This window comes from Eptatretus burgeri, chromosome 1 (genome assembly GCF_056783735.1).
Source record: "Eptatretus burgeri isolate ZD-2024b chromosome 1, Ebu_testis_v1, whole genome shotgun sequence".
Classification (NCBI taxonomy): Eukaryota; Metazoa; Chordata; class Myxini; order Myxiniformes; family Myxinidae; genus Eptatretus; species Eptatretus burgeri.
Genome location: NC_140961.1, coordinates 23312145 through 23324205, shown reverse-complemented (window position 1 = coordinate 23324205; position 12061 = coordinate 23312145). Strand labels below are relative to the sequence as shown.

The 12061-nt window shown below is 49.8% G+C and overlaps 1 protein-coding gene across 4 annotated transcripts in view; it reads right to left on the bottom strand.

Moving 5' to 3' along the window:
- The window catches only part of ZGRF1 (zinc finger GRF-type containing 1), a 61432-nt gene extending 49465 nt beyond the window's left edge, over positions 1-11967 (bottom strand). For 3 of the 4 annotated variants that reach the window (XM_085875314.1, XM_085875323.1, XM_085875332.1), the window contains exon 1: positions 11800-11963. In XM_085875314.1, coding sequence (XP_085731440.1) covers positions 11800-11820 — 21 coding nt within the window. In that variant the 5' untranslated portion in view covers positions 11821-11963. Of the gene's footprint in view, positions 1-11799 lie in introns of all 4 variants that reach the window. The other variant, XM_085875342.1, reaches the window with a different exon arrangement.
- Between the last annotated feature and the right edge of the window lie 94 nt (positions 11968-12061).

The following is a 12061-nucleotide window of genomic DNA, read 5'->3' as shown; positions in this document are numbered from 1 at the left end:
CCATCCCAGCCTCGGCTGGATGTTGACAAGCTCAAGGATGAGAGGGTAGCTGAGGAGGTTGCGAACAGGCTGAGTGGAGATTTGGGGGATCTGGGTGCTTTGGGAAATCCTGAAGAGTTGTTGTGTGCCTTCGAGACCACCATCCTTGATGTTGCCGGTGGATGTCTTGGAACTCACCGTATGGCGAAAAAGAATTTTGTCTCACAAGGGACACTGGATACCATTGACCAGAGTCGCAGGGCCAGGCTGAATGGCAGAGCTGAGCTGTTCAGGGAGCTGAGGTGTAAAACTGCACGTATGCTCAGGGTGGACAAGGAGGCCTATGTTCGAGGAATCTGTGAGGGGGTAGAGCAACACCTGTGGTCAAGTGATTCTCATCCTGCTTTCAAGTGAATTCGCACATTGCGTTCCTCCAAGCCCATCCCTTGGTGTCCTGCAGTTAGAGCGGAGGGTGGTGGGCTCTTGACAGAGGAGTCCGAAGTGAAGGCCCGATGGGGCGGTTACTTTGAGAGGCTGTCCCAGGCTGATCCACCAGCTGTCGAGTTGGATGTCGGTGGTGTTATTAACCCTTTTGCTTATTCTCCAATCAACTGTGATCCACTGTCGTTTGTGGAAACACAGAAATGGGGAAAAGCTCCTGGGATCAGTGGCATCCATGCTGAAGGTCTCAAGGCTAGTGGAAATGCTGTACTCGTGTTGTTGCATGCAGTTCTGTGCTCTGCCTGGAACACAGGCATCATCCCAACTGACTGGAAGAGGAAATCATCCCAACTTGTTGTCCCTCTCTGGAAAGGGAAGGGTGATCGCCAAGACTGGAACAACTATCGAGGACTGAGGGGTGACACTGCTTTCAGTGCCGGGCAAGGTCTTTGCTCGGGTAATTATTGATAGGGTTCGCCACAACCTGCTTGAACACCAGCGTCCAAAGCAGTCAGAATTTACACCAGAGAGGTCAATGATTGACTGTATCCTTGCTCTTTGGGTCCTCACCAAATGCAGATGAGAGTTTCGGCAGGGGCTGCTCGCAGCCTTTGTTGATCTCGGCAAAGCGTTTGATTCAGTGAATTGGGATGCCCTCTTGAGGATTCTTGGTCTTCGTGGGGTGCCACCAAAACTGATCGATCTGATGTCTAAACTATACTCTGGAACTGAGAGTGCTGTGAGATGTGGTAATACCATCTATGACTTATTTCCAGTTGTACTGGAGTTCGTCAGGGGTGTGTACTGGCGCCCACACCTTTCAGCGAATGTATGGACTGGATTATGGGGAGGATGTCGGAGAAATCAAGCTGCGGTGCATCGTTTGGGAATGTCAAGATCTCTGACCTTGATTTCGCAGATGATGCAGTCATCTTTGCGGAGACTCTAGATATCCTTTTGGGAGCCCTGAAGGTGCTGAATGAGGAGTCCGAGCCACTGGGATTACGGGTTTCTTGGGTCAAAACGAATATACAAGCTTTCAATGACATCGTGGATGCTGCTATCTTGTCTGTACCTGTTTGTGGTGAGGATGTTGAAGTCACAGAGAGATTCACTTACCTTGACAGTGATATTCATGTCTCTGCTGACTGTGAGCCAGAGGTCAACAGACATCTGGGTCAGGCCTGGGGAGGCATGGATTCGCTGAATCATGGGGTGTGGCGCTGTCGATACTGTGCAGGTGGACAAAAGTCCAAATCTTCTGATCCTTGGTGCTTCCATTCTTGCTCTACAGATGTGAGACTTCGACTCTGACCAGCCATCTGAGATGGAGAATTAATTCCTTTGGTATCAGGTCTCTTCGGAAAATACTTGGCTATCGCTGATCGGAGTTTGTGTCCAATGAGCGATTGCTGAGAGACTCAAATGAGATTTGTTACCTGCATAGTTTGTGAGCGTCAGCTATGGACATGTGGCTCGTTTTTCTGATGCTGGTCCTGGTCACCAGATTCTCTCAGCGAGGGAGCCTCATGAGTGGAGGAGGCCAACGGGCCGACCATGTGCCTCGTTGTTGCAGCAGGTTGATCAGCATCTCAAGGAGATGGGGATGGGCCAGGCATATGTCTGGGGGATGGCCATATGGAGGCCCCTGGAGTAGCGGCAGAATGTGGATGCAGCGACGCGCTGCTCTGGCACATGCTCCCAAACCTGTCCTGACCTTCTCCCCACATGGTCATGCAGCTTGGCTACAATGGCCGTTACCGTTACAAAAACGTAATTCTATCATTGCTGGTTGGCAATACAAAAACATTGAGAAAAGTCACAGAGGGGTGATTACAGGTTCCCTACTTAATTACAGAGGGGGCACAGAGGGGAATTATCCTTAATCCCTATATAATTAGTACCGCACCATCCCTGTTTGGTGACAAGCAACACTTAAGCTCACAGCTACCCTACTTAATTACATTGAGATGTCTCCTTCTGGTCGACAGTCCAAGCAACTCTATACGATGTTATCTTTCCGATAAAATTCCTCCGTCGACCCCACAAACATAATATTTAGGGAAAGGATGCTGCAAATATATTATAAGTATTCTGTTGGCTGCTCTAAGAGCACCCTTATTCTGGACATTTCCATACGTCTGTCTGTCCACGAAGCTTTGGTCAAGCATAGGGGCTAAACCACTCAACCGATTCCAATGAAATTTGGTAGGTAGGACCAATATTTCTGGGAATCGTGTGCTTTCGAATATGGGACCCCGGGCCCTAGCAATGACATAGCAACGGCCCTTTAAAGTGGTCAAAAAATCGAAAAAAATCAAAATCAAAATCGAAAAATCGAAGCTTAGAGTTGTGTGCGCAATCTATCTAGCCCCCTTCATGCCAATTTGCAGCCCTAACAAAAAATATTTGTAGGAGGAGATAGGTTTTGGGCGAGTACATGTCGAACATTTCAGAAACGGTTAATTGCGAATATCTCGAAGAGAAAGAGTTTGATTTTGATGAAACTTGGGTGAAATTTGTACAATGTGGCGAGCATGTACACAAAAATGAATGGTTGCTATGCACACCACCGTTGCTTAGCAACAGCTAAAATACTTTATCGTACATCATACACTTATTGTGGACTGTACAAAAAAAATCAATTCCTCCGAAACTGGACCTCCGAGGGACCTGTTATTTTTGTGCCCAAGGAGAATGTCTTACAGCATCATATAAAAAAATAAAATATTTAGCGAAGAGAGAAATGGAATTACCAGGGCTGCCATTTGTTAGAGTCTCTTTGGAAACATGCCTGAAATTTCACAAGGCGGATTTCTGGGCGCAAACTGAGAGGGCTGTGATAATCATATTTATTGTGCTAAATTGATTGATAGCAGGAACATGAATATCGGCAAGTCGCGTCGGCCAGCTTTCCATCGAGAGCGAGCAGCCATGTCGCCTACTGGCTTGTTACTTACGAAATCTTTAGATTTTGTAAGTATATTGATGACTTCCATCATCTGTTTGTGTGTTTGTTACTTACGAAATCTAAAGATTTCGTAAGTATATTGATCACTTCCGTCCTCTGTTTGTGTGTTTGTTTGTCGGCACGATAACTCGAGAACGGAAGAAGCTACCAATGTCAAATTACACCCCGTGATTCAGGAGGGTGATGGCTAGCGCTGATTAGATTTTGGTCAAAATCAGTCAAAGGTCAAGGTCACAGCGAGGTCAAATATTCGATTTTTGATGGTTTGGTACAGAATCATCGTAGAAACATCTGGTTTGCGTCGCTATCTTCCCTAGAGACAGCTTTTATTAGACAAGGTCAGAGGTCAAGTTGACGATTTTGTAAGTACCAGTCTATGACTGCTTGTTACTTACGAAATCTAAAGATTTTGTAAGTATATTGATGACATCCGTTTCTGTTTGTTTGTTTGTTTGTATGTTTGTTTGTTTGTAGGCATGATAACTCAAGAACGGAAGAAGCTACCAATGTCAAATTAGACCACGTGATTCAGGAGGGTGATGGCAAGTGCTGATTAGATTTTGGTCGAAATCGGTCAAAGGTCAAGGTCACAGTTAGGTCAAATATTTGATTTTTGATGGTTTGGTACAGATAACTCGAGAACGGAAGAAGCTACCAATGTCAAATTACACCACGTGATTCAGGAGGGTGATGGCTAGTGCTGATTAGATTTTGGTCAAAATCGGTCAAAGGTCAAGGTCACAGTGAGGTCAACCATAATTCTGTAAATTCACGTGGAGAAATTGAGTATTTTTGTTTTGCTCGACATTACGAGTTCATTTTAACTTCGATTTTAATTTTGTCTTCGGTTTTTGCGATCGCTTAGGACGCTTAAAACTCAGTTGTAGAAATTCTGGTAAAAATCGGATGTTTTGGAGACGTTTTAAGATTGTATAAAAAATATTTCACTCGACGCGTCACGGGCCATCCCTTGATGCAGTGCGCTCGAGCAGACGCGTCGTTGAGTTACGTTAAGGTATAATTGCGTGGAGAAATGGAGATTTTTGCTTTGGTCGACATTACGATTTTTGATGGTTTGATACAGAATTATCGTAGAAACTTCTGGTTTGCGTCGCTACCTTCTCGAGAGACAGCTTTTATTAGACAAGGTCAGAGGTCAAGTTGACGATTTCGTAAGTACCAGTCTATGACTGCTTGTTTGTTTGTTTGTAGGCACGATAACTCGAGAACGGAAGAAGCTACCAATGTCAAATTACACCACGTGATTCAGGAGGGTGATGGCTAGCGCTGATTAGATTTTGGTCAAAATCGGTCAAAGGTCTAGGTTACAGTGAGGTCAAACATTCGATTTTTGATGGTTTGGTACAGAATCATCGTAGAAACTTCTAGTTTGCATCGCTACCTTTTCTCGAGACAGCTTTTATTAGACAAGGTCAGAGGTCAAGTTGACGATTTCGTAAGTACCAGTTTATGACTGCTTATTTTTCTGTTTGTTACTTGCAAAATCGAAAATTTTTCAAGTATATTGGTTGGTCACGTGTGTTATTCTGTCTGTATGTTTGTCTGTTTCTTTGTCAATCACCTGCAGGTCACAATTTTAAGTCGATCTTCACGAAATTGTACCACCTGGTAGAGTTGGTCATAAGCAAGAAACCTATTGATTTTGATGTCGAAAGGTCAACATAGGCCAAAGGTCAACAACTTTATCGTATTTCTAAAATCCTCAATTTTCATCCGATTGACTTTAAATTTGAAGAGGATTTATAAATCAGTTCACTGAATTCAACTGCCAATTATTTTTGAGGTCAATACAAGTCAATAGGTCAAAGGCCAAAGGTCAATAACTGAGGAAAAACCTTTAATATAGCCTCAAACGTTCCGCCAGCAACCCCGTTGACTTGTAAGAAGACTAAGAAGACGAATTCCAAAAAACGTAGGTCAAGGACTCCAAGCAAATATCCAGTGCACAACTTAAATATAGGTACACTATTATAATGCAAGAACATATTGGAAGGTGAAGCGGACTTTGAGATTCTAGATTCGCATAAATTGAGCGATTGCAAAAAACATGTTTGTTTGTTTTTTCAGAGCACCATTTGACCTTGACCTTTAACCCTGAGGGGTATGTTGTAACTTAAGTGTAAATGCGCTTTGCTCTCGGCTATCTAGTGAGGGCAATTTCGTTCTGATCGGACAAACCTCAGTTGAGTTATGATAAAAAAATGTTAAATTGTCAAGGTCAAAAAAATGTCACCCCGCATACTTTTTAAACACAATTATTGATGCAAAATTTTATTCCAAAAGTCCAAGCCAGTTCTGAGATACAGCTTGAACATCGGCAGAAAAAAAGGAAGAAAAGAAAACCGAAATGGTGGTTTAGTACTCCTAGTGGTCTCAGAAACTCTGTGATACCATTAAAGATTGGGGCACTAAGTGTCAAAACAAACCCTACAACAGGTAATAAGCCTCCCCCTATCCTATATGCTATACGCTCTAGAGGAGGCCAAATCCTTACTATAATTCACGGACCAGGGTGTGACGGGGTGTGTGTGACGGGGTGTGTGTGACGGGGTGTGTGTGACGAGGTGTGTGTGACGAGGTGTGTGTGAGTGACTGTGTGTGTGTGTGAGTGACGGTGTGTGTGTGTGAGTGACGGTGTGTGTGTGTGTGTGTGACGGTGTGTGTGTGTGAGTGACGGTGTGTGTGTGAGTGACGGTGTGTGTGTGAGTGACGGTGTGTGTGTGAGTGACGGTGTGTGTGTGAGTGACGGTGTGTGTGAGTGACGGTGTGTGTGTGTGTGAGTGACGGTGTGTGTGTGTGTGTGTGTGTGTGGGTGGGTGACGGTGTGTGTGTGTGTGTGTGAGGGAGGGTGTGTGTGACGGTGTGTGTGACGGTGTGTGTGTGTGTGTGTGTGTGGCGGTGTGTGTGTGTGTGAGGGACGGGGTGTGTGTGTGGGTGTGTGTGTGTGTGTGAGTGACGGTGTGTGTGTGAGTGACAGTGTGTGTGTGTGAGTGACGGTGTGTGTGTGTGAGTGACGGTGTGTGTGTGTGTGAGTGACGGTGTATGTGTGTGTGAGTGACGTTGTATGTGTGTGTGAGTGAAGGTGTATGTGTGTGTGAGAGACGGAGTATGTGAGTGTGAGTGACGGTATATGTGTGTGTGAGTGACGGTGTATGTGTGTGTGAGTGACGGTGTATGTGTGTGTGAGTGACGGTGTATGTGTGTGTGAGTGACGGTGTATGTGTGTGTGAGTGACGGTGTATGTGTGTGTGAGTGACGGTGTATGTGTGTGTGAGTGACGGTGTATGTGTGTGTGAGTGACGGTGTGTGTGTGTGACGATGTGTGTGAGTGACGGTGTGTGTGTGTGTGAGTGACGGTGTGTGTGTGTGTGCGAGTGACGGTGTATGTGTGTGTGAGTGACGGTGTATGTGTATGTGAGTGACGGTGTGTGTGTGTGTGAGTGACTGTGTATGTGTATGTGAGTGACGGTGTGTGTGTGTGCCGATGTGTGTGAGTGACGGTGTATGTGTGTGTGAGTGACGGCGTATGTGTGTGCGAGTGACGGAGCATGTGTGTGTGCGTGGCGGTGAACGTGTATGTGAGCGACGGTGTATGTGTGTGTGAGTGACGGTGTATGTGTGTGTGAGTGACGGTGTATGTGTGTGTGAGTGACGGTGTATGTGTGTGTGAGTGACGGTGTGTGTGTGTGACGATGTGTGTGAGTGACGGTGTATGTGTGTGTGAGTGACGGTGTATGTGTGTGTGAGTGACGGTGTATGTGTATGTGAGTGACGGTGTATGTGTGTGTGAGTGACGGTGTATGAGTGTGTGAGTGACGGTGTGAGTGTGTGTGACGATGTGTGTGAGTGACGGTGTGTGTGTGTGTGAGTGACGGTGTGTGTGACGGTGTGTGTGTGTGAGTGACGGTGTGTGTGACGGTGTGTGTGTGTGTGTGACGGTGTGTGTGTGTGTGTGTTGTGGTGTAGTCTGCGGGCCTACGGGGAGGGGCGTGATGATGATGCATGATGGGCATGATGATGGGGGGAGTGGTCGTGGTGGTCATCGTATCTGCAAGGGATATAAGGTGTGCGCGCCGCCTGAGGCGTCGTAGTAATGCTGGAGTCGTCCGGCTCGTGAGTGTGCTATTACGCAATAAAGGAGAGCCACGGGCAGAGTGCGCTCGCGCTCGTGCTTGTGCACCACAGCCCGGCTCGACTGTTCCTCCGCATCGTGTCTGCCTGCTAAGCATCGTTGGCGAACGAGGATCTTCGGATCGGCGTGTGCAGGGCGGCAAGTAACCCGGGCGGTTCCAAGCTACGGAGCCAAGGGTCTCACCAGCACGAGCATGGCAGAAGGTCGGGGCACGGCACACGGACGCGTACCCGTGTTCGGGGGAGATGAGTTCGAGTTGTTTTCTGAACAGTTAGGTTGCTACTTTCGGGCGAATGATGTAGAGGATGAAGAGAAACGCAAGGCGATCTTGCTCGCCTCGCTATCGACGGAGCACTACCGGCTGCTGAGTGATTTGGTGGCTCCAAATAGGCCCAGTGATGACGTCCTATCCTTTCAGGACATCGTGGCGAAAATGAAGACCCACTTGGCGCCAGAGAAGTCGTTACATCTCGCGCAGTTCCAGTTCGATCATCTCGCTAAGGGTGGCGAGGAGCGCGTTGCGGACTTCGTAGCACGAGTAAAGCATTCGGCTGTGCCGTGCAAATTCACGACAGAGGAGCGTCCGGCACGGCTCAGAGATCGTTTTATTTCTGGTCTGCGAAACGCAAAGATGGTAGCAGCCGTCCTGCGGTTGACCGACATCACATTCGACTCGGCGGTCGCGACTGCTTCGTCTGTCGAGCAGACACTCACGGATGTCCGCGCCATTGCTGGCCAGGACGTAATGAGTAGCTCCAGCTGGGGCATGGCGGCTGATCCCGAGGTCCACGCGGTGACCGCACCAGTGCTGCAGGTCGCGCAGCCCGGAGTCCGCGCGATGGCTCAAGTGCCGCAGGGACGAGGGCGCGCACCGCAGCACGGTCGCACCGGGAGCGAAGGGGCACCGCAGCACGGTCACACCGGGAGCGAAGGGGCACCGCAGCACGGTCGCACCGGGAGCGAAGGGGCACTGCAGCACGGTCGCACCTGGAGCGAAGGGGCTTTCCGCGGCTGCTGGGGGTGTGGGGGTCCGCACCTGCGACAAATGTGCCCGTATAAGAACACCGTGTTTGCATTGTCACAAGGTGGGACATTTGAAGCGTGTGTGTCGGATGGCGGGGGCCTCCGTTGGGGTCTTGGATGACGAGGTGCGGGAGGACCCCAGTGACCTGGAGATCGGCCTGCAACCGGGGCATGTCGATGCCGGCGAGCCGGAGCAGGAGATGCAACCACGGTTGAGTCTGTTTTCCGTTGGTTCGGAGATGACGACGCCTTTCACGGTTGAGGTCGAAGTGAATGGCCAACCGACTGTGTTTTTGCGTGGATACCGGGGCTGCAGTGTCGGTCATGGATGAGCAGGCGGCTCGTGGTCTTCGCGGTATTCGACTGGTCAAGACGGCCTTGTCGTTATACACGTACACCGGTGAAGCGATTGCACCGCTTGCGAGGGCCGACGTCTCAGTGCGCTACCGAGATCGACGCGCCCGGCTCTCGGTGTTCGTTGTACGAGGGGAGGGGCCCCCCCTTTTGGGTCGGGACTGGCTGGCGCACCTCGGACTGGATCTCCGGTTCGTACCTCCAGATGTGCCAGTGCTCTCTTCGAGGCCTTCGTCGAGTACCGAGGGCGAGGCTCTGGCGGCGGAGGCCGCGTCGATGCAGCGGGAGCGACCGTTCGTTGCTGCCGGTGGCAGTGATGTGCGGTTCGGGAGCGGCGAGAGCCGTATCAGCTCTCGCGATGAGTTCCCGCGCTTCGCTCGCGATGAATTCCCGCGCTTCGGCAGTGTTCGTGAGGCAATGCGCGTCGGTGTTGTTCAGGCAGCTTCAACAGGTGGCGGTGAGCCTGTGGCGTTAAAGGGAGTCGCGAGTCACAACATCGAGTCGACAACCAAGAAACGGACTCGTGATGTGGGTTGTGGGTTGTTGTTCATGGCATATGTGTTTTTCCTTGCTCTAGTGATGCAGTTTAACGTTGTTGAGATAAATGCCAGCAGTTCTCGTGTGAAAGTGGATTTGGCGGAGATCAGTCAATGGAGTTGGTATTATGATCAATGTGATGTGGGGGCGAATAAAGAAGGTTTATTGGCCTCCAGTTGCCCCAGGCCGCAGGTAGTTGCTTTGTCATGTGCTGGGGGTTTGTCAAAAAACCGCGCTGTACGGAAAAGTGAGTTTGCGATGCTTCGAGTGATGTTCGTAGTGATATATAACGAGCCTATGATTGCAGTGTGGTTTAAATGGAGTTGCTCCCGTCTAGCTGCCGTGTGGGTCTCAGAGGTCGACTCGGAACCAAGACTGGTGCCCTGGTCGGCGTTACCCCCACCTCTGCTTGAGAGCGCAGCTCTCTGTGTTCGCTCAAGGCCGTTTGGACGGGCGTTGGCGTCTCAACTGATTGTAGTGCGTGGGTTGTTTTGGAGCATTAAATGCGTACAGCCAGCGGCGCTGTTCAGCGCCCCCGGCCAAGGTCGATCAAGGCTGGCGCCACGGCTTCCAGACAGCGGGCTTCCGACCTCGGAATGTTTATCTACGTCGGGTCTGCCTGGGGGGAGTGGGCCGGAGGCGTTTGATGGTGCCGGGGGAGGTTGGCTCGAAAGGTCGCCACGACCTCGGCGAGGCCCATGTCAGCATGGGCCGCCTGGGGGCGTTTTTGCTGTGTAGTGCTGCTGTGCTTCTCATTTTGCTGCTTCATATCGGTAACGCGGTCAGAGTTTAGTGGGTGCTTTGTGCACCTCCGTCTTTGGAACCTGGCCTTTGCTGCTCCACTCGCTCGCATCGACACATTATATGATGTGGTGTGCTGTTGTACTTCGCTGTTTTCATTTTTGGTGCCTTGTTTATGTCGAGGTTTATGTTTATGCTTATGATGCTGGTGATCATTTAATAATCATACTTTTAGCAGGGAGGAGTGTGGTGTAGTCTGCGGGCCTACGGGGAGGGGCGTGATGATGATGCATGATGGGCGTGATGATGGAGGGAGTGGTCGTGGTGGTCATCGTATCTGCAAGGGATATAAGGTGTGCGCGCCGCCTGAGGCGTCGTAGTAATGCTGGAGCCGTCCGGCTCGTGAGTGTGCTATTACGCAATAAAGGAGAGCCACGGGCAGAGTGCGCTCGCGCTCGTGCTTGTGCTTGTGCACTACAGCCCGGCTCGACTGTTCCTCCGCATCGTGTCTGCCTGCTAAGCATCTTCCATTTCAGTACATTACGGTGTGTGTGTGTGTGTGTGTGTGTGTGTGTGTGTGTGTGTGTGTGTGTGTGTGACGGTGTGTGTGTGTGAGTGACGGTGTGAGTGTGTGTGTGTGTGTGTGTGTGTGTGTGTGTGAGTGATGGCGTGTGTGTGTGAGTGATGGTGTGTGTGTGTGTGTGAGTGATGGTGTGTGTGTGATGGTGTGTGTGTGTGTGAGTGACGGTGTGTGTGTGTGGGTGTGTGTGTGTGAGTGACGGTGTGTGAGTGACGGTGTGTGTGTGTGTGTGTGTGTGTGTGAGTGACGGTGTGTGAGTGACGGTGTGTGTGTATGTGATGGTGTGTGAGTGACGGTGTGTGTGTGTGTGTGTGTGAGTGTGTGTGTGAGTGTCGGTGTGAGTGTCGGTGTGTGTGTGTGTGTGTGTGTGAGTGACGGTGTGTGAGTGACGGTGTGTGTGTGACGGTGTGTGTGTGACGGTGTGTGTGTGACGGTGTGTGTGTGACGGTGTGTGTGTGACGGTGTGTGTGTGACGGTGTGTGTGTGACGGTGTGTGTGACGGTGTGTGTGTGTGTGTGTGTGACGGTGTGTGTGACGGTGTGTGTGACGGTGTGTGTGTGTGACGGTGTGTGTGACGGTGTGTGTGACGGTGTGTGTGTGACGGTGTGTGTGTGTGTGACGGTGTGTGTGTGTGTATGTGTGTGTGACGGTGTGTGTGTGTGTGTGACGGTGTGTGTGTGTGTGACGGTGTGTGTGTGACGGTGTGTGTGTGACGGTGTGTGTGTGACGGTGTGTGTGTGACGGTGTGTGTGTGACGGTGTGTGTGTGACGGTGTGTGTGTGTGTGTGTGACGGTGTGTGTGTGTGTGTGTGTGTGTGTGTGTGTGTGTGTGTGTGTGTGTGTGTGTGTGTGTGTGTGTGTGTGTGTGTGTGTCGTCGTCGTCAAAATATTATACAATTTCGAGAAATAAATTAAATACTTCGTCATTGCCGATATGCATTAACCTGTGAAGGGTGTATAAATGTCGCAAATGTCCAATTAACGAATGCTTCCTTTATACTCGATGAAATCAAGACTTACCACAAACTCTCGAGCAGGCATGTTATCTATCAAGGCTGGAAGAGGTCACAATTTCTTCGTTTGTCCGTCTCATTGCAGTGTTACAACATTCCTGAGGGATAACCCGCTTCTTTTCCCTGACTGGACGCGGCGAATTCCCCGCGCTATGACGTCATTTCCGCAACCACAAAAATTCTAATCCACGATTTAAAAAAAAAAAAAATTAGGCGCGAAACGAACAGGGTGCGTCGGTTCAGGGCTTCATAATACTGAGGAAAAAGAA